The 21959-nt window shown below is 37.3% G+C and overlaps 1 protein-coding gene across 1 annotated transcript in view; it reads right to left on the minus strand.

The window, feature by feature from the left end:
* Positions 1-467: 467 nt before the first annotated feature.
* Positions 468-21959, minus strand: part of ENPP1 (ectonucleotide pyrophosphatase/phosphodiesterase 1) — a 95237-nt gene continuing 73745 nt past the window's right edge. The window contains exons 16-25 of the mRNA XM_006834664.1: positions 21209-21278; positions 17216-17303; positions 15302-15471; positions 14180-14231; positions 13521-13675; positions 7658-7787; positions 6188-6268; positions 5268-5400; positions 3005-3167; positions 468-638 (exon numbers count right to left, since the gene is read on the minus strand). Of these exons, the coding sequence (XP_006834727.1) occupies positions 468-638; positions 3005-3167; positions 5268-5400; positions 6188-6268; positions 7658-7787; positions 13521-13675; positions 14180-14231; positions 15302-15471; positions 17216-17303; positions 21209-21278 (1213 nt within the window). The remainder of the gene's footprint in view (positions 639-3004; positions 3168-5267; positions 5401-6187; positions 6269-7657; positions 7788-13520; positions 13676-14179; positions 14232-15301; positions 15472-17215; positions 17304-21208; positions 21279-21959) is intronic.

A 21959-nucleotide genomic window follows, 5' to 3' on the forward strand; every position in this document is an offset into this window, starting at 1 on the left:
GGAATCCAGAATCACTTAAAAATTCTTCTGAAGAAGCTAATGTTACATGAACAATTCCAATCCTATTCATTAGTCTACTGTTTGCCAGCTCCATATAAAAGTTTATTAATACTAGTAAGAGTCAAATATTCGGTGTCCAGAGAATGGTCGCATCTACTTCTCCCTTTTTTGGGGAGAAGTACAAGGGCAGTTTTAGGTATGGTCTGTCTTTATTTCAGAAAAGTTGAACAAGGCATACAATTCTTACATATTCAAATATGTGCGAAACTCAACAGCAACATTTCCCTAACTGCTGAGCTGAGTCCACAAGTTTCCCTGAGATGTATGTATCACAGAGGGCGGCCAGTTCTAATTCTGGTTGACAGTTTCCAAACAATGCAATAGTGTGAATTGAGGACTGTAAAAAATATATGGTTTTTCCCAAAAGATCTAGGTTATGCTTTAGAATAATAATAAAAAAAAGAAAATCAGTCTTCTTGGTTGAAAGTTGGTAAATGTGTTTTCAACTTTAAAATGTCTGAGACGGGTTCTTTTCTTTCTTGATAGAAGCTGAGTCCAGTGATGTGTTCAACATCTATGATCCGGGCTCTGTGTAACCTCAGCAACTCTTCAACCCATAAGGATTCAGGCTTCCCATGCTATGAGAATGTGGAGAAATGAAAAGTCATTGGAAAATCATCACTCGCAAGCTCTCCATCTCCTCACTTTAAGCGACAATACTTTGGGCACCACATGGCAGATAACAAAAGATTTGTTTGGCATAGTCCTAGCCCCTGAGCAGATCTAATATACACCATGTAAATTTGCTTAAATAGGTATATTAAATTTTAGTTAAGGCAAGATAGCCTAATATGTCCAGAACAGATAATATTTCATGATGTAAGGTTAAGAAAAATTTAAACTAACAGAAATCACGTATCTTGGTAGAAAGAATAAAGGTATTAGCATGAAGAAACTTGGATTCAAGTGCTGTTTATACCACTACCTTACCAAGTAAATTGGGGCAAGTTTTTAACATCTAAATCTGGATTCCCTTACCTTTACCTCCTTTTAGGGTTGTTTTACAGATTAACTGTAATAATGGGTGCCAATGAGGTACACAAACACTAGTTTTTGTCAAAATTGGTTATCTATGCAATTGCCTAAAAAATGGGTTTGGGGAAGTGGTAAAATACGATTTCAGGTGAGGTAGTAAAGTGTTAGATGATTTCAGATCAGAAATTAAATGCAGATCCTCAGGCAAATTTAAAGGTTGAAGTATGAAAGAGGAATGTAAATCAAACATCATGTCATGTAATAGTATAAATTTTTCTGGAAACACACACACACACAAAAAGAACTTTGAGAAGGTCAGATGAAGAAAATAACCACCAGTTGGCAGATTTTGATTGTATTTCAAAGATACACTTACATTATGGGTCATGATCCCTTGGGACATGATTAGTTGAAAATGACTAATAAAACTTTTCACAAAGTTGGGAAACATGACCAATAACTATTTCTCCAGTAGTCTCAATTACCCACTATCCAATACTCCTACCCAACTTAGTTTCCATCTCATCAGGAATCTTTCAGATATCTGTTATCTGTTTCAACATTCATGGAGATGGATAAAATTGCACACAAAGCATCTATTCTCTCAGGACCATATCGAGTCCATCCGCAGACACTACTACAGGTTGACAATCAACCAGTAAGAATGTGTGATATATTTTCAAATGATCCCCTCTCTAGTTCAAGTTCAATAGTTTGTGCCTTCCAGATACTTTGCCATTATAGAATTTGATAAGATATTTACATTTAATAAGATGTTGGTAGAGTATCTTTTGGAATGGCACATACTGTATCTAGAGAAGCTAAGCCCATCTTTAGCCATGTGGGCCACAGCCACACGCAAAGGATAGTGTGGAAGAAAGATAAAAAATGTATAGATCCCTGCTATTGAGAGCCTGCTAGTCTATATTTAATTTTGAAAATAAGAAATAACTCAATGTGATATTTGTTAAATTCATTCAGAAAGTTTATCATTAAACAATTCAGGAGAGACATGTCTTCAGTTTTTTTCATGAGTGGTACATAGAAAGACTGCTAGATCAGGCATGGCAAATGGCCCACAGATGGTTTTCACTGTCTGTTTTGTTCCCAATCCTAGAGTAGTGCCTGACATAAATATTTGTTATATGACTAAATGGCTAGGCCATAGAAAGGGCAAATCAATGAAAGCAGGGATGAATGAATGAACAACCATAGCACTTTTTCTTGCTGAGTTCAGACCAGGTTTTAAGATCCTTTGACTGCAGGATCCTAGTACCCAACCCCCATCTACTTGGACTTATATGAAAGCCAAAATTGCTTGCTGACTCTGGTCTAGACTGCGTAACTTCAATGGAATTAAAGAAAAACAAACACACACACACAAAAACAAACAACTAGAAAATGTGGAAAGTACTCTGAAAGAAAACTATTTTGGCTTGCCATGGATAAACTTAAAATTTTATACAATCTTTGTGTTCAAAGAGAAATAAGATAAATACACACAAGATAATATAATGAAATGACAATAGATTAAGAAAGCAAAATTAAGGATACACATCATTACTACAGGAAATTGATACATAAAAAATTCATTTGAAATGTTGTCTAACCACAACTTTAAAACCAAATTATGATAATGCTGATACTTCTGGAATGAAGCAAGAGTAAATTCATACTTTAAACAAAACTAAAACGTAGTGGCTGAACCATATGAGGTCACTTAAATTTTTAACATTGGAATCTAATTTTTATTGTTTTCAATAGACGACAAGAGCGGTTTGCTGTTCTGAAAAGTCAGTCATCTTGGAAGATACAATTAAAAACCATACTGTAATTGTAAAGTGCACGATATTCAAGAGTTATATTTCCCCTCCACAGTTTAAGCAGATATGAGTCAGACACATGCCAAACAAATAATACATATATTGATATTTTCAGTGTTTAAGGTAAATGAACAAAAGCTACTTACTGCACAGCTCTCACTGTTATCATTCCTGTGAGGCAAAATGAAAGCGGATGTATCTAAATTTTCACACTGTAGTGGAGTCTGTAGTGTATTTGTACAGCTTGTTAGTACAATGAAGAAGTGAGTTGGAATCAGAACTGCTTGGTTGCGGATGATTTTGTTGTTTCTGTAAGATATGGCAATATTCACTTTAAGAAAAGACATAATTATCTTTCTTTTAATGACTATTTCAGTAGTGCATGCTTTTAATAATCTAAAAAATAAAATGCAGCAAAACAAATACATAAATAATGAGAGTTAAGATAAATGCAATCGAAGTAATTTTTATTTTCTATAGTTTGCTGAATTTTGAAATTCTCTTTTTAGTTTTACCTGAAAATACTCAAGCTGAGTTGAGTATTTTTACTCAACATAACAAGAAGGAAGAATCTTTTTTGAGCACCTACAACCAACATTCAAATGTATTACTGATAGCTTTATAAACTATGCACTTGTGGGATGGGCAGTGGACAGAAAGAGAACGGATAGGACTGTTAATCTAGTTCCTTCAACAGGAAGTGCTGCTCTGAACTCGCCTTTGTTTTTTTCTTTAGCACCCAGTTAAGTTTTTTGCTTGCAGCATGTGTTATCAAAGATGTCCCGAGGAACACCTTTACATGATCTTCATTTACCTATTTCCTTTGGCCTCAAAGCTATGGGTTTTTGTTTTGTTTTGTTATGTGTAACACATCTGCCTCACACCTTCACCTGTCTGCCAATATATTCCAAAATTTAAGGTGGTAAGGATGATTTTTTTTTTTAATGCAATCTTATATCTATTCATAATATGTAAAGCAGGTTAAAAGAGAGGGCTTTGGCTGAAGCTCTGAATGGGAATAGCATAGAGTCCTTTTCTTTATCCATTCCACCAGTGGAGCCTATGAGGCTGCCACAATGACCCTTAGGCCTCAAGGGATACAGTAAGAAATTGTAATTTTTACAGACTGATGTGCTCACAAGGACCCCTGGCATCATGGTAGTTTAGCATTCAGCTGCTGTCTAAAAATCTGACAGTTTGAATCCATCAGCCACTCTGTAGGTGAAAGTTGTGTAATTGGCTTCTGTAAAGATTTACAGCCTTGGAAACCCTATGGGGCAGTTCTATTCTGCCTGACAGGGTCGCTACGACATGGACTTCACTTAACAGTGACAGGTTTGGTTTTAGTTTGGAGTGTACTCTCATGTATGCATAAATGGTAACCCAAAATCAACCCAGGAAAGCTGGAAAGTTCTTGGAGAGGCTTCAGTCTTTCTCACATTTTATTTATTTATTTTTTATAGCCTTAATAGCAAGACGGCTTCAAAGCATCTTGTTGTTGTTGTTATGTGCCAGGGAGTTGGTTCCGACTCATAGTAAACCTGTACAGGGTTTCTGAGGCTGTAAATCTTTACGGGAGCAGAAAGCCTCATCTTTCTCCCACAGAACGGCTGGTAGGTTCGAACTGCTGACCTTGCGGTTCGCAGCCCGATTCGTAACCACTACGCTACCAGAGCTCCTGTCAAAGCATCTTACAATGCTTTTAATAAATACCAGCCAGTTTCTAAAGTGTTCTACCCCTCTCCTTTTATAAGCTAGCATCAGTGATGACTTCCTACCACTAAAATCCCCAGCTGGAATTGGTAAAAGCTGTGGCATTCATCAGAGACCACCAGCTCTGGTACATTACAGTTTTCTAGCATAGCTCATTCTCTGACTTCTAATGTCTGCAGCCATTCCAGATGGTTTAACATCTTCTATATAGTCCTGGTGTGATACTATAGGATAAGCACTGGACTGTTAACCACAAGGTTAAACCCATCAGCTGTTCCTCAGGAAACCCTTCACGGAGTTGCTATGAGTCAAGAACATGTAGCAATAACAACACAGCTCATTCTTTGACTTTTAATGTCTGCAACCACTCTAGATGGTTCTTCTTCAACTGACAGTATATTATGGTAATAATTTTGGCCCCACATGTAGATTTTAAACTACTCCAGACACTTCTTTAACACAGAATAAGAGTTCAGCCTTTAAACCGAGCTCTAAAAGTACTTAACAAAGTTTAGTGGGAGAGACATACTGAAAAAATATTTCACTGAACAATGAAACATCAAAATTATTCGGATACTTCAGGGGTCTTTCAGTGTAGTAAGAAATGTCACCTACATAAATGAGAATGATACTGGATAAAAAACGCTTTTCCCCACTTGACAACTATTTTTATGAGTAAATGAAATATAGTCTTACTGTTTCAGAGTCTCTGAAGAATCATAAAGGCCATCATAATCAAAGTCAAACACAGGACCACTGACAACGTTGAGGCCGTTTCTTTCTTCAGCATACCTTTGCAGTAGCGTGCCATGGATGTAGTGCCATATAACTGAAACCCGAAGGGAGACAGTGAGGTTTGAAAGGACATGCTGCCATGTGGAATAAATTCACACCATGGTCCAAAAATCAGCAGTTATAGGAATTAGCAATAAAGTCAAGTTTGGCTTCTGCCTTAATGTGAAGTCCAAACCTACTTTTGAGCTTTGACCTTTGGAGGATCTGGCAGGCTAATATTGAAATCAACTCTGTTTCAGGCATCCCTGAACATGTGCATCACTTGAACTTGGAATCACAACACCACCAATATAAAGAAGAAATGTTATTCAGATTCACTAGGAATATCTGAATATTCCCTTTGAAATATACTCGAGTGTCTTAGATTTAAATTAAGAGTAAAAATCTCCTTGTTATGCTCTCTAATTTAAAATTCTATAAGTCAGTTTAAGCAGTGAATGTATATTCTTATGAGAGTCAAAGGCTGCAATAATTAATAATGATATGAAGTCTAACTTTAAATAAATATAACAACCAAGCATTAAGAACTTGTAAGTAGTTAAATAGGGAAATGGATTGAGAATTAATGTAAATACGTATAGACTATAAGTAAAACATGTTTATAAACATTTAAATGTAAAGCCGAATTATAGATAATAGTACAAATCATATTGTGATTTGTACTAGTGCTGTGTACTTGTATTCTAAAAGTTAAACAAACATTCAAAATATATTTAGCAATTAGCCATTTAATTTAGGCTCTAAGTTCTATTACATATAAATTATACCTATATGTACAGAAGGTCACTGAAATTATCAAAGAAAGGATAAAAATGCATTACCTTGAAAACTTGGGTACATTGGTACTACGTTAGTCGTAAGCAATGCTTCAGAATAGATTTGACTTGAATCTTTACTTAGTTCTAAAAAGGAAAAAAAGAAAGACACCCTTATCATTTTTAACAAGTGACATTAGAAATTATAGTTGCTTAAAGGGATGTATTTTTTAAAAATTTAGTTAAGTATAGTCTTAAATGTGTAAAACATCACCCGGTATTGGGCCAAAGGAAAATAAATGTGTTAGTCCTTAAAAAAAAAAAAAAAATCAAACATTTATATGTTTTCTTCTTTAGGATGAATTTCCCAAATAGAATCTTTGAAAAAAATAAGAGCCCAAAATGAAATATATTCCAACTTTATCTCATCTATTTTGTCTAAAATGTATTATGTCGATAATCTTCTTTCCTTAAATTTTAGTGAAGAGCAAATCTACTACCCAGAAAAAAATATTACAGGGTGTCTGCCTCTAACTACTGTACAAGCCTTCCTTGTCGAATCTGAAGCTTGGACCTGGTCTATTTTAATAAAGTAGGAGCCAAGCTGACCTCAAACACTTACTCTGGAGACTGGCCTAGACTGGAACTCGAATACCTGGAGGCCTCTGATTTTTACCTTTTAAGGCTGGCCTGAAAATGTCTTTTCATTAACATACAAAGTTGCCATTTTAAAAAATAGAATGCTTAGTTTAAAAAAGCCATTCTTACAGGCCTTGTGTCAAAGAGAAAGGCTTTATTGATCTAATTCCTTGACAAATATAAATTGCATTTTCTTTTTAAATCACGCTTACATCTCTTTCCTAATCATACTGATGCTTCCTTACAACTTCATACTTAGTTTTCTTAAATCCCTTCTTAAAAAGAAATGCTGATAAGAAAAGTGAAGAGTGGTCTCTATCCAACAGTACCTGCACTAAATAAACTACCATTCACAAAGTAAAGTTTTCAAAAATTCACATTTTAAATGCCTTATTTTTATACTGAAGTCCTGGTGTAGCACTGTGGGTTAATGCGCAAGACTGCAAAGCTGTTTGAACTGCAAGGTTGGCAGTTCAAGCTCACCAGCTGCTCCTTGGAAGCCTTACACAGGGTCACTATGGGTCGGAATCGACTCTACAGCACCTAACAACAACAACAATTTTTTATACTATATTATTTCTAAATTGGACTCCTGGTGTTGCACTGTAGGATCAGCACTGGGCTGTGAACCACAAGGTTGGCAGTTCAAACCCACCAGCTGTTCCTTGGAAAGGCTATACTGGGTTGCTGCTATGAGTAGGCACCGACTCAATGGCACTTAACAACAAGATTTTTAAATTACAATTTTTACCATATAACAACAACAATCAATAAATAAATACAGTTATGTACAATGGCCCATAATGTAGGATAGATTTATAAAGAAAGAGAAGGAAGAGCAAAAGAAAACAGACAAGAATAGTCAGGGAAGAAGTAAGGGAGGAAGAATAGACTTACGTGGTGGGGAGAGGAACCCATAACTCAGTTTAACATTATTTTTATAAAATGAGCACTTATGGACAGGGCTAACAGAAATTCGAAGATCTTGGTAAAAACAGTTGGAAAAGTCTTCTGTGGAAAAATTGTCCTGAAAAACAAAATGAAAGAAAAAAAAAAAAAAAAAACCAAACAAATCATCTATCAGGTACTGAATTAAAACAAAGACCCCAATCCACTGTTATAGAATAGATAGATGTCCAGCTGACAGTAACTCTGAAGAGTGTTTCTGAAGCAGTAGTTCCTTATGGGAAGAGACAGTGTCATCTCTCTCCCAGAGAGTGACTGGTAGGTTTGAACTGCCAACCATGAAGTTATTAACCTAGTGTTTATCCTACAGCACCACTAGGGTTTCTTCAGGGCTGAAAAAGAGACTGTTTTAAATAAAATGTGTTCACATCATTTCCTTCACTGTGACCTGGTGTGGTATGGCTGGATAAGCACTGGACCACAAGGTTCATTTGAACCACAAGGTTAGTGGTTCAAATTCACCAGCCACTCCTTGGTAACTATATACAAGATCATTATGAGTTGGAACCAATTTGACAACACTTACCAACAACAAATTCATCTTTTTGTGGGAGTGCAGTGGTTCCATGTGATAAGCACTGAACTGTGAGCCACAGGGTCCAAGATTTGAGCCCATCAGCTACTCCGCAGGAGAAAGATGTGGCTTTCTGCTCCCATGGAGATTTAAACCCTCAGAGACACTATAGAGAGTTGGAACCAAGACTGGATGGTACTTAACAACAACTAACAATTCAGTATTTTTCTCTAACTGAACTATAAAGTTTTTTTACAACACTAAAGATTGTGTTAGAACATTAGCCTTTTTTATTGTTGTTATATATATGCACACACTTTCTATTTTGCTCTATGAATTTTGTTTATACTATTTGTTTATGCAATTCACAGATTTTATGTTGCAAAAACTGATCTTTAAAGGATCAGAGTCTACCTTTCATAGTCAACTACGAAGTCAACAGTTGGGGGGCGGGGAACACTGAACAGCAATGTAAAAAATCTCACATATTGATGACTGAATTCATGCAACTTTGATTATATAAGAATACTTAAAATTCAAATAAAATAAAGGACATTAAAATTAAGTATTAAACCATAATAAATAGGATGGAAAGCCTATAAAACATTGTGGAAAACTGCGCTATGTTATAAAGTCAAGTGAAACAGAATATTTAGAATAAATCAAGATAAAGTCCTGAAAAAATTAAAATCAAGTTTAAAGCAATGTCTTTATATAAATGTGTGAATATAAGAGTGTATGCGTATGTGTATAATACATATATTTAGAATAGGTACATGGGCACACATACACCTATCACTGTATTTCATGATCTCAGTAATATTAACAGTAATCTCATTTTCAAAATCCAACTGCTACTACTCATCTGAAAGTTTGTTGTACTGTGTGGCTCACGTGTGGCTGTGATGCTGGAGGCTATGCCACCAGTATTTTAAATATTAGCAGGGTCACCCATGGTAGACCGGTTTCAGTGGAGCTTCCAGACTAAGACAGACCATTTGTGAAATGTTAGGTATCGAAAACCTTAATGATAGCAGCAGAACATTTCTGATATAGTATTGGAAGATGAACTCCTCAGGTTGAAAGTCACTCAAAATAAGACTGGGAAAGAGCTGCCTCTTCAAAGTACAGCTGAGCCTAATGATATGGATGCAAAAAAGCTTTCAGGACCTTCATTGGCTGATGAAGCACAACTTAAGCTGCGAAGAAATAGTTGCAAATATTGGTTAATAATCAGATTGTGGCATGTACAAAATATGAATCTAGGAAAATTGGAAGTGTTTAAAATTTAAATGGAACACATAAAGATAGATATCCCAAGGCATTACTGAGCTGAAATGGACTGGTATTGGCCATTCTGAATCAAACAAACATGAGGTCTACTGTGCCAAGAATGACAAGTTGAAGAGGAATGATGTTGCATTCATTGTCAAAAAAAGCATTTCAAGATCTGTCTTGAAGTACAATGTTGTTTGTGATAAGATAATATCTATATGCCTACAAGGAAGATCAGTTAATACCACTATTATTCAACCTTACACACCAATATTTTTGGCATTAAAGCCAAAAATGAAGTTCTATCAACTTCTTCAGTCTGAAATTGATCAAACCTGCACTCAAGATACATTGATTATTACTTGGTGATTGGAATAAAAAAGTTGGAAATAAAAAGGAAGGATCAGTAGTTAGAAAATATGGCCTTGGTGACAGAAATGACACTGGAGATCACAAGATAGAATCTTACAAGACCAACAACTTATTCATTGTAAATATCTTTTTCAACAACATAAATGACAACTACGCATTTAGACCTCACCAGATAGAATACACAGGAACTAATGTGGCACTGCAGGATAACATACTGGACCACAAGGTCAGTGGTTCAAACTCTTACTAAGTGCTCCTGGGAAATCCTACATAGGGTCATTATGCATCAGAACTGACTCAACGGTACTTGACAACACAGAGACAACAACAACGTATGTGGGAGGAGATGATGGAGAAGCTCAATATACATCAGCTAAAGCACAGCTAGGAGCGACTGTGGAACAGCCCACTGCTCATATGAAAGTTTAGGCCAAAGCTGAACCAAATGAAAATAAGTCCTTGAGAGTCAAAATATATCCCTAACAAATTTAGAGACCTTCTCAAGAACAGATTTGATGCCTTATACATTAATGGTCAAAAACCAGGAGTTGTAGAATGACATCAGAAATATTACACATAAAGAAAGCAAAAGGTCATTAAAAAGAGGAAAGAAAGAATTAGACTAATGATGACTTTAATCTTCTGATGAGTTTGAATTTCTGACTTATTGGTTCAAACTGACCTTGCAGTCCAGTGTATTAACCCACAATGCCACACTAGGTCTCCTAGAAATCCTATACAGGGTCACTATGAGTCACAACTGACTCTATAGCACTTAACACCAGCAGCAATTAAAGGTCATACTCCTCTGGGTTTTGATGGTGGAGAGGTTTGGGGTTTTCCCATAGTTGCCCACCTCCTTCAGTGAACACCCGCTGAGATTTGAGGCACCTGGAGGAAATTACTCGCCAGTTTCCTCATGCTTTCATAGCCTCAGGGGCAGAGAGATGCTATTCAGCTCCCTCCGTTTCCAGAATCAGTAAGACCCTCCTTACTTATAATGGGCCTATTGTTGTTGTTGTTGTTAGACCCATAGCGACCCTGAACAGGGTTTCCGAGGCTGTAAATCTTTACTGGAGCAGATCACCTCATCTTTCTCCCGCGGAGCGGCTGGTAGTTTCGAACTGCTTATCTTGCGGTTTGCAGCCCGATTTGTAACCACTACACTACCAGAGCTCCTTAGGTTTCTCTTTTAGAGACTAAGGCGTCTTGGTGTGATGCAGTAGGATGAATCACTGAACAGCAAGGATGGTTTGAACCACAAGGTCAGAAATTGAAACTCATCAGTCGCTCCTTGGAAACCCTATATAGGGTCACTGCGAGTCAGAACCGACTCAATGGCACTTAATAACAACAACAGAGACTAATGAATCATACAATACCAAGTTCTTCCTGGGATTTGCTACCTTTTGGCCTGTGCCTTAGATTCTGGCTTGATTTTTTAGTGCTTTAAACTACTTACAGGAGAAATAACTTTACGCAAGAGAAAAAATCCACATCAATTATCTCCAGGGACCCTGGCATTGTTTCAAGTCTCACCTACTCCTAGGAACCTGCAAGTATAACACCCTTCGGGCTAAGGTGAGGCACATATTTTGCAAGTGGGGCTGGTAGAGAATGGAGGTGCACTCAGAAGACAGTGCTCACAAAAACGCCCGCTTCATCCTACTCCACGTCTTCTGTACCTTCTTCTAATCACTAAGCTCTGTACGAGGCTGCCAAGGAACCCGCAGAGCTCCTCTTCTACTCTCATTCCCGAATGCTTCAGGAAACGGAGGGATGCATGCCTCTCATTACCTTCCTGTTTTTCCTAGGGCAGGGTTTCATAGTCCCTACTAGCACTGGTCTGAACTGGCTGCTCCAGCAGGTAGTTTACCATTAGAACTGTCCAGAGAATCCAGTCAAGCTCTCCCAAAACCCCGTCACCATGATTCACTCGAAATGACAGCACTAGGTAGCCCACAGGCTCCAGGTTAGCAGCATCTCCCCTGTGGTAAGGCATCAAGTGGTCCCTACTATGAGGGGAAACTCTTAGAGCCTCCCCCTTACACTAGGCTTGGTGTAAAGGCAGCAAACCTTCTTTCCCTTCTTTCACTGATAGGTGAAAACTTCTCATCAGGAAGTAGGACATAGGTTTATAGTTGCTAAATGTGATAGTAACAACAACAAAAATAAACAACAACAACAAAAATAAAGGTCATCTAAGTAAATCTGAATTTCAGATAACAATGAATAATTTTTAATATAAGTATGTCCCACACAACATTTGTATTGTATCTGGTAACCTTAGTAGAAACAGCAGCAGTGGTTGGCTAACATAGGAACAATTCTGCAGACTCTTAACTAGCATTGGAGAAAGATGACCTGTGCAAACGTTGGTTGTCCTCATAAGAAACTTGAAAGTTTAGTGGCTATCAATTTGGGGTCTTCAAATTCTGGGGCAGGAAATAAACTCTAAATCAGCTTCCTGTTACAAGTACACACACACACATGCAAATATACTTCTAGTCACACTCTCAAAATACTTCCTGAGTAATTTAACCAGTAAAATGCTGTGTTCACATGATGCGAAGTCAGAAAGTATTGCTATAAAATTATGGAAACCTTTATTATTCAAAAATATCAAAATGTGAACCTATTGTTTCTCAATATATTCTCCATCTAGCCCTATACAGTTCTGAAGATGTTGTTTCCATCTCTCTAATCCTTCCCCAAAGAATTCTGTATTCTTTGATTTACACATCAAAATGGCAGTTTTGGCATCATCAGGGGACTCAAGTTGTGTTCTCAATATTATTTGAGTTTTAGTAACAAAAAGGAGTCATTATAGGACTCTAGGGTAGATGGACTAAGGTTTCCCAAGGAAACTTTTGAAGGACAGCCATTGCTATGCTCAATGAATGAGCAGTTACATTATATCATGATGGAAAGAAGAAAAAAAAAATTCCTCAGCAGTTTTCTTCCCTTTTTCTCACCAATGCAGTTTTATGAAAATTTCTCCATAAGCCCTTGTGATTGTCCGGTGTCCTTTGAGAAAATATATCAAGATGACCCCTATGTTGTTGTTGTAGTTAGGTGCCGTCGAGTCGGTTCCGACTCATAACGACCCTACACATATGAAGCACTGCCTGGTCTTGTGCCAACTTCACAATTGTTGTTAAGCTTAAGCCCACTGCTGCGGCCACTGTGCCAATCCATCTCACTGGAGGAGTCTTCTTTTTCAATGACCCTCCACTTTGCCTAGCATAATACCCTTCTCCATGGACTGGTTCCATCTAAGAGGAATAAACCCATGTGTGTATATGAACTGGAACCTTTAGAACAAACCTTTTTGACTTACTCTCATTCATTCAGAGATGGATAATTGTAACGGGCTGTAAAATGACTGTATGAAATTATAAATTAAAATAAAATATTAAAATTGGGAAAAAGAAATGGAGAATCTTTACTGCATACCCTTCATTTCACAAGAGAAAAACATTTAGTCTCTATGGGCTTCAGTTCAGTATTCTGTCAATTTGGAAACTGATTACAAAGCCAAGATCAACAGCGAGAAACTATGCTTTCAATGTTTCGCTTGATGATTACAATTTTAAATAGCCACACGTAGCAACAGAGGTGACAAATACTTGCATTTCTGCCAACGGTGTAGGATGTCCAAAGAGGCATTTGGATGTCCTGGCTGTATCCACTCACAAACTGGTGCTGATATAGGAGGCAGGCATTGTGATTCTTCAGGAGAATCCTGGGTCTTCCAAAGGGTAAAGAGCCTCTCTTAATACTCTTCTCTTTGTAGGGAGGAAATGAAACCACCAGTGAAATGTGCTTAACTACAAGTTATACAGTGTTCTACAATGATACACTCACCTACCCCTTACCTCTACTTACCCCTGCTGAAAACTATTCTTAACTATAAAAAACCAAACTAATAATAATAAGTAGAATCATAAACAATTAATTAAAACAAAAGGCATTCACTTCAATTTCATAAATTCTAAAATTATTTAAATTTTTATAAACCTTCAAAAATTTCAAACCACCAACATCATATTCTTAAATGGTGATTCAATTTCCTGTAAATATATCATCTATCATTTCCATGGCCAATGTCCTTTCTGCCTGTATGGACTAACCGTCTAGACTGCAACAAAGTAATCTCAGGTGGTCCGGCATTACTCCATAAATTTTACTGAGTGTCCTTCAATAATGCCCAGAACTCAAATCTCTGTGGCTCACATTGTTGACAAAAATCCTATTTCCACATCACAAGCTTGTAAGTAAACATGTCTTACCTTCTGCCATAGTCAGATTCAATTGTGTCTCGAAATCTACATTTGGTAAAATCTAAAAAGTGATTTGAGAAACAGGTTTTAATTTTGAAAGCAACATCTTGTAGAATTTAATCTAATGTAGATCAAAGATACAATTTTAAAGACTTGTCTAAATGAGAATTATTTGGGGGAAAATAAAAGGATAAGGATGACAGTTGTAAAAAAGAAAAAGTGTTATCGTAAGTAACACTGTTGTTGTTGTTGTTAAGTGGTGTTGAGTCAGTTCTGACTCAAAGGGACCCTGTATATGGTTTCCAAGGAGAGGCTGGTGAGTTTGAAATGCTGACATTGCGGTTCAAACCAGCAACACTAGTAATTAAAAATTGAGAATTGTAGCTTTATAATTCTTATCTTTCATCTTACCATCTTTCCACAAGCCAACAGTCAAATCTAAATTTAAAGAGTATAAATAAAATAAACTACTCTCCAAATTTCTACCATTATGAATGCTATCAATTTTGTTCAAACTTAGCAGGCATTTTTATCTTTTTGCAATAATTACATATTAAGAAAGAAGTGAAAAATGAAGAGTCATATACCCATTTCCTATCAAAAAGTGGTATTCTCCCCTCCACCTGGCTCATGTAAAATCGGTCTGGATGTGCTTTAAACAAGGAATATTATGCTTGGATACTATCTGCACAAGGAAAACAGCAGGGATTCCTCTTATCCAGGACACTCATGAAATCAATTAGACTTCTTTCAACTTGCACCCAAGTCCGTCACAGTAGCAGAGGATAAAAATAGATTTGAAAATGCAAAAATTCTTACTACTGGACCAATAAAAAACATCCACACAAATGGAGAAAAGAGTGAAGTTGTCAAAGACTTCACTTTGTTCAGATCAGTCATCAACACTCAGGGAAGCAAACATGAAATCAAATGATGTATTGTATTAGGCAAATCTGCTGTACAATGCAAAAATTAGGAAGGGAAAAAGAAATAATAAAAGATCTGGTTCCTACAATTATAAATAAGTGTATGTCCCCCGATACTCAAATTTCCATTTAACCAATGAATATTCCTACAGCAGAGGGGATTGTAAAGCCACACACACTGGGCTAAGCTCTCAACAGCACTTACTGAGGGGTTGCACGAACAGCCAAGGTTTTCTCTGCTGGTCCTTGTGAATGGGCACTGTGCTGGGGGGTGGCCTTCTCTGGGATGCTTTGGGGTGTAAATAGGATTCTTTAGAAGATGGTTAAGACTGCCATGAGTCCCATTATTTGAAGCTGGTACCAAATTCAGCAAATCTACATAATTCCAAGAATTATAAAGAGACAATTAGCTTCCAAATCAAACCAATAGTAGATTTGTAGTATAAATTTTTATTTTTTAAAACCAAATCTATACAAGTTCCTTACTTTTTCATGAAAATAAAACTGTACAACTTTCCTGAATTTTAGAGTATTTTTTGATTAGGATGCTGAATGAAAATGTTAATAAGAATGGTATACATCTCTATAAAAATTTATGAATTTTAAAATCCAGGTAGGTGTCACTTAATATCCACACCTTTTTATGTCTATGGCCCTATAATGTTTGTTTGTTTTTGTCTGGTGTTTTTTAAAGGGAAAGCATCTGTCTTTTTGTTTATGATTTCCCCCTAACAGTTTTGGCACTGTAGGATATGTACTTGACCACAAGGTTGGTTTGAATGGTAAGGTTGGCCATGCAAACTCACCAGCTGCTCCTCAGAAAGCCTGTACAGAATGGAACTGACCTGATGGCACTTACCAACAAGAATAGTTTTAAAGACCTCACACCCAGATTCTTACAGCACTGGATCACAGGTGAGTATCAGTAAATGAGGTGAAGACATGGCTCTGAGCACAGGCTCTCAGGCTATGTCTAGCAAACATGTGGCGGCGGTGGTGGCTATACCACGTAGGCAGAACAGCAGTCAGGACTGGGCACACTCTGCTCCATCCCTACACTGCCTTTTGCCTCTATCAGCAGCTCCAACAGCAGCAGTGATGACTACTAGAGGCTGGCTTCTGTAGGTTTTCATACGGTATTTACACAACGTCCAAATCACATAACGTCCTATTCTATACAAAGTATTGTAGACATTAAGCAGCATGATTATTACAGTTGTTATTCACTGACAGCTTACTGTATGTGTCAGTATCTAGTTTCTAAATTAATCCATTTCGAATCTGAATAATCACAGTGTCTTGCCCAAGGTCTGAAAGTTACTAAAGCAGTAGACCTAGGATTTAAAACTAACTTTGTGTCTAGAAAGCACTTATGCAGCAAAACACTAAGTATCAGATGCTGATTTAAGTACCTGGTTGTTGTTAAGTGCCATCATATCAGTTTTGACTGATACAGCCTCTGAGGAGCAGTTGGTAGGTTTGAACTGTCGAATTTGTGATTAGCAGTCCAGTGCTTATCCTATAGTGTTACAGCAGGACCTCTATATTAATTCATATAAGGTATGTAGGTTCCTACTAAAAGAATTATACTTATAACCTATTTACAACTTTGTAAACTCTCAGCATGTTATTGGCATGAAAACTATAGGCCACCGTAAGAGGATTACTTCAGAATGTGCAGAGGAACCTGACACTATTGCTAATGAGTCCTCCTCCATTTCTACAACCTTGATATTGCCATTCATTGTGTTATTGTTACAAGATGTTTCATCTGTTTGGTCCACCTTTCAATGCCACAAATCTTTTTCTCTGGCTTCCTCTACTGCTCTGATTCAATTGTCATAATTAAGTCTAGGGTCTGGCAAAGTATTAGGCACTAGAGACATACAGACCAACCAACAAATTATAGGTATTGTACTTAGATGGTTTGCAGCTCAGTATCAGAAACAGGTAATCTGATGATACATTTGGAGGAGTTTTTCAATGACTCCAAGGCAGGAAAATGAAAGATGAAAATGTGAGTGTCTTTTCTCACCATCGTCTCTAAAAAGGGTTCACCATTTGATAATCCTATTCCATTTTTGTTTCCGGAAGGGATAGGTCATCTGTGCAAACTTACCACACATTAAGTTATAGACTTCAATATTTTCAAAGGGTTCAACTTCAATGCCATGCTTGAATCCAGGTCCATAGCCAATAAAAAGAGCCTAGATCCAGTCAGAAAGTAACAGTTTATCAATAAAGTTCAGTTAAATATTTAGTTGGTCAAAAATTACGTTATCCACATTGCGTGTGTGTGTACACACACATAGACATAGTTTGTTGTTGTGTGAAATCTAGTCAGTGCCAACTCATAGTGACCCTGCCCGTATAGAGTTTCCAAGGCTGTAAATGTCTATGGGAGTAGAAAGTCAACCCTGAAGCTAACAGCTCAACATGTAACCAACTATGCTACCAGGGCTCCAGTGGTGCTGTACGATAAGCAAAGAACTGCTAATCTAAAGGTCAATAACTCAAACTCACCAGCTGCTCTGCAGACGGAAGGTGAAGCTTTCTGCTCCTGTAAAGACTCACAGCCTCACAAACCCGACACAGGAGCGCTAGTAGTAAGACTCCACTTGATGGCAGTGGGTTTATATATTTGCATATAATACACATGTATACTTGCAATAGTGAGATAATGTGAAACGATTACAATAAGTGTACTTTGTAAGATACAGATATTATCTAAAGAAATCTGGGCTTTACTCCAATGATTTGACATTTACAATAAAATCTTTCTGCATTAATGAAACAGGATATAAATTTCAACCTGTCCACTTCACATGGTGCTTGTAGGGGTCAAATTAGATTATTACTATGAGTATATTTTGAAAAATTTAAAGTCCTATATGTATGTATGCTCTTATCTTCTTTTAGAATAAAAGTATGTACCTTGGCACCTATTAAGTCACTGACTTTTTATTTACTATGGAGTGATATTCTTTTTTATTCAAAATATTCTATTGTGAATTTGTGAACTGAATGAAAGTTTGCAGGGAAGTTTTACATTCAACAAATTATACACTGTTTCATCTCAGTAACTTCAACTACTTCCATGTAATGACAGTTTTCCCATTTCCTCCTCCTATTGTTGTTAAGTGCCATCGAGTTGGTTCCATTGCATAGTGACCCTGCACAGGGTTTCCGAGACTATAAGTCTTTATGGGAGCAGAAAGCCTCATCTTTCTCCTGTGGAGCAGCTGGTAGTTTCGAACTGCTGACCTTGTGGTTCGTAGCCCAATTTGTTACCATTATGCTACCAGTGCTCCTTCACTTCCTCCTAGTGGCTCTTATTTCCATTTCACCCTCCTTTCCAACCCTCCTGAACTTTGTCCTTAGGTAAATGTTACTCTTTTGATCTTGAAAGGCTGGCCATTCCATGTGAGCATACCTTACTAGTGTTGTTACTATATACTATCTAATATTTGTCTGAAAACTGGGCCACAAGGATGAGTTTTGTGCCAGACCTGGATTCCTCCAGTATTTTCCTGACCAGTAAGCCTAGTCACTTTTTAATTTTGAGTTTTGTACCACATTTTTCCCCATTCTATCCAAGATCTTCTACTGTGATCCCTTTCAGAGCAGTTGGTAGTGGTAGCTGGGCACCATCTAGTTCTTCTGATCTCAGAATCATGGGGATGGATGTTCACATGTTCCATTAGTTCATCAGGCTAATGGATTCCAAATGACTTCAATTTTTATCACTCTTCTTTTCTCTGGACATGTAGAGACCAATAGTTGCACCTTAGATGGCTACTCATGAGCTTTGAAGATCCGGGTCACTACTCACCAAAGTAAAATGTAGAACATTGTCTTTGTGGATGATGGTATGTCAATTGGCCATGATGACCCTGACACTATGGTCCTGAGCCCAGACACTTGTTGCCTCATGATATTTGGTAACATTTACGTTTTCATTATTTTGTCCCCTACGTAGTGGTTACGAATCGGGCTGCGAACTACAAGGTCAGCAGTTCGAAACTACCAGCTGTTCCGTGGGAGAAAGATGAGGCTTTCTGCTCCGTAAAGATTTACAGCCTCGGAAACCCTGTATAATGGGTCACTATGAGTCAGAACCAACTCCATGGCACATAACCACCACCACCATGCTATAGAGCACAAATATGTGCAAAATAACTACTTGAAATTTAGTAGGAAGTATGTTACAAGTCCTGGTGTGGTGCTGTGGGTTAATGCACCAGACTGTGCTGTGGGTTAATGCACCAGACTGCAAAGCCGTCTGAACTTCAAGGTTGGCGGTTCACGATCACTAGCTGCTCCTCAGAAACCCTATACAGGGTCGCTATGAGTCAGAACCAACTCGATGACACTTCACAACAACATTACAAGTCATATATTCAGAAAACCCAAACCAACCAAACCCATTTGCAGTCAAATGTATTCTAACTCATAGTGGCCCTTTAGAACAGAGTACAACTGTCCCATAGAATTTCCAAGGGTGCACATCTTTACATCAGCAGACGGCCACATCTTTCTCCACACAGTGGCTAGTGGGTTCGAAGCAATAACCTTTCAGCTAACAGCTGAGCACTTTAACCATGTGCCATCAGGACTCCTTTCTCAGAAAACAGGACTATAAAATTTAGTAACAATTGTATTACTTTAGTTTATACATTGAGGCTCTTAATCTATTTTGAATTTGTTTTGTGCATGGTGTGAGGTTTGGATTTTGTATTCATTATTCTACATATGGAAATCCACTTTTCCCAGAACCATTTCAAGAGGCTCTTTCCCCTTTGAATGGCCTTAGCACCCTTATCAAAGAGTAGCTGACCACAGATGTGTGGGTTTATTTCTTGGAATTTCAATTTTACTCCATTGGTCTATGTGTCGATTATTGTATCAGCACCAGGATATTCTGATTGCTGTATCAGGAAGTATGAGTCTCCTACTTTGTTCTTCCCTTTCAGCATTGTTTTAACTAGCTGGGATCTCTTGTCAGTCCATAGAAGGTTGATGACTGATTTTCTATTTATGTAAAGAAGACGTAATTTTGATCAGAATTTCACTGAATAACTTCAATGATCACTTTGGGTGATCATTAAATTAAATCTTCTAATTCATGAACAGTAACATCTTGCCACTTATTTAAAAGTCTTCTTTAATCACTTTGAGCATTGTTTTACATTATGCATTGTATGTCTTTCATGTCTATGGTTAAATTTATTCCTAGGTATTTTATTGTCTTATAGGGAGCTCTGGTAGCGTAGTGGTTACGAATCGGGCTGCGAACCTTAGGGTCAGCGGTTCGAAACTACCAGCCGCTCCGCGGGAGAAAGATGAGGCTTTCTACTCCCGTAAAGATTTACACCCTCGGAAACCCTGTACAGGGTCGCTATGGGTCGGACCCGACTCGATGGCACTTAACAACAACAACATAGTCTTATAAATGGAAGTTTCTCTAATTTCCCTTTCAGATATTTTATTGATGGTGTTGGATTACAAGCTGGACTGCTAACGGTTAAGGTCAGTGGTTTGAATCTACTAGTTGTTCCACGGGAGAAAGATAAGACTTCTGCTCACATAAAGATTTACAGCCTCAGAAACCCTGTACAGGATTGCTGAGTCAGAACCAATAGAAACCCAGCTTGTTTTTGTTTGCTGATGCTGCAACTGCAAATTTGCAAAATTCCTCTATTAGCTTTATAAGTTTTCCTGTGGACTCTGGGATTTTTTTATATTATATATGAACAGAAATTATTTTACTTATTCTTTTCCAATCTGGACATGTTTTCTTTTCCTTGTCTTTTTGCTCAGGCAATAATGAACATGAATAGATATGGCAAGAGTGGACCCCCTTGTATTGTTCCCAATTTCCAGGGGAAAACTCTTCGTCTTTCTCCATCAACTATAATGCTGGCTGTTGAATTTTCATATATGCCCTGAAAAAACTATTAATTTAATGTTCAAAGAAAAGAAACCCTGTGAAGCTATATGCTTCATTAACTTTCATTCAAATACATAGCCTGTAATTTGTAAGCTTAAAACTCTTAAAAAATCTGTTTTTCCTTATCTATAATACTATCTTGAAAAAAGTATGTTTACTCACTTGCATATTTGAAAATAAGTTGTCAGAGCCATGAAATCCACTTCCACAATATTTTGTCTCTGAAGGATTCCTAATTTTGAGATAGATCAGTTAATAATGTAAAGTCCATTAAGACAACATAATTGATAACCATAACATATCGATTAGTAAATCATAACAATTTTGTTAATCAAACCAACAGGTAAATAAAAACCACTGGGCTTGAAAAGTCCTAAGGGGTCACTTTCTAGCTTATTTCCTAGACAAATCAACTATAACTGATACAGTACAGCAACGTGGTACAGGAGGGAGACAATCACTCACTGGCCCAGAACTGCATTTCAACTGTGTTATTTACCAGCTGCAATTAGACAATTTAATTACTAGACAACTTAAGGATCTGCTCTTGGTCTCAATTTTTTTCAAGTTGGGTAATTTGTAAAAATTAGATGATATAATGTATAGAAACGCTTGGAACATACATACAACTCTGTTGACTGAATTATTTATGATTCATGTTTTAGTGTTTGCTTCACAGAGACCTCTAGCACAATTTCCTTTTTGGCAATCCTAAAAGAGTGAATGACTAGATTTTGAGAAAGTAACTACAAATGGTTGCCATAACTTACCAAACACACCAATAAATTAAAGTTTATTGATGTTGTTGTTAAGTGCCATCGAGTCGGTTCTGACCCATAGCGACCCTGTACAGGGTTTCCGAGGGTGTAAATCCTTATGGGAGTAGAAAGCCTCATCTTTCTCCCGCGGAGCG

The sequence above is a fragment of the Chrysochloris asiatica genome, unplaced genomic scaffold (assembly GCF_000296735.1).
Source record: "Chrysochloris asiatica unplaced genomic scaffold, ChrAsi1.0 scaffold00013, whole genome shotgun sequence".
Classification (NCBI taxonomy): Eukaryota; Metazoa; Chordata; class Mammalia; order Afrosoricida; family Chrysochloridae; genus Chrysochloris; species Chrysochloris asiatica.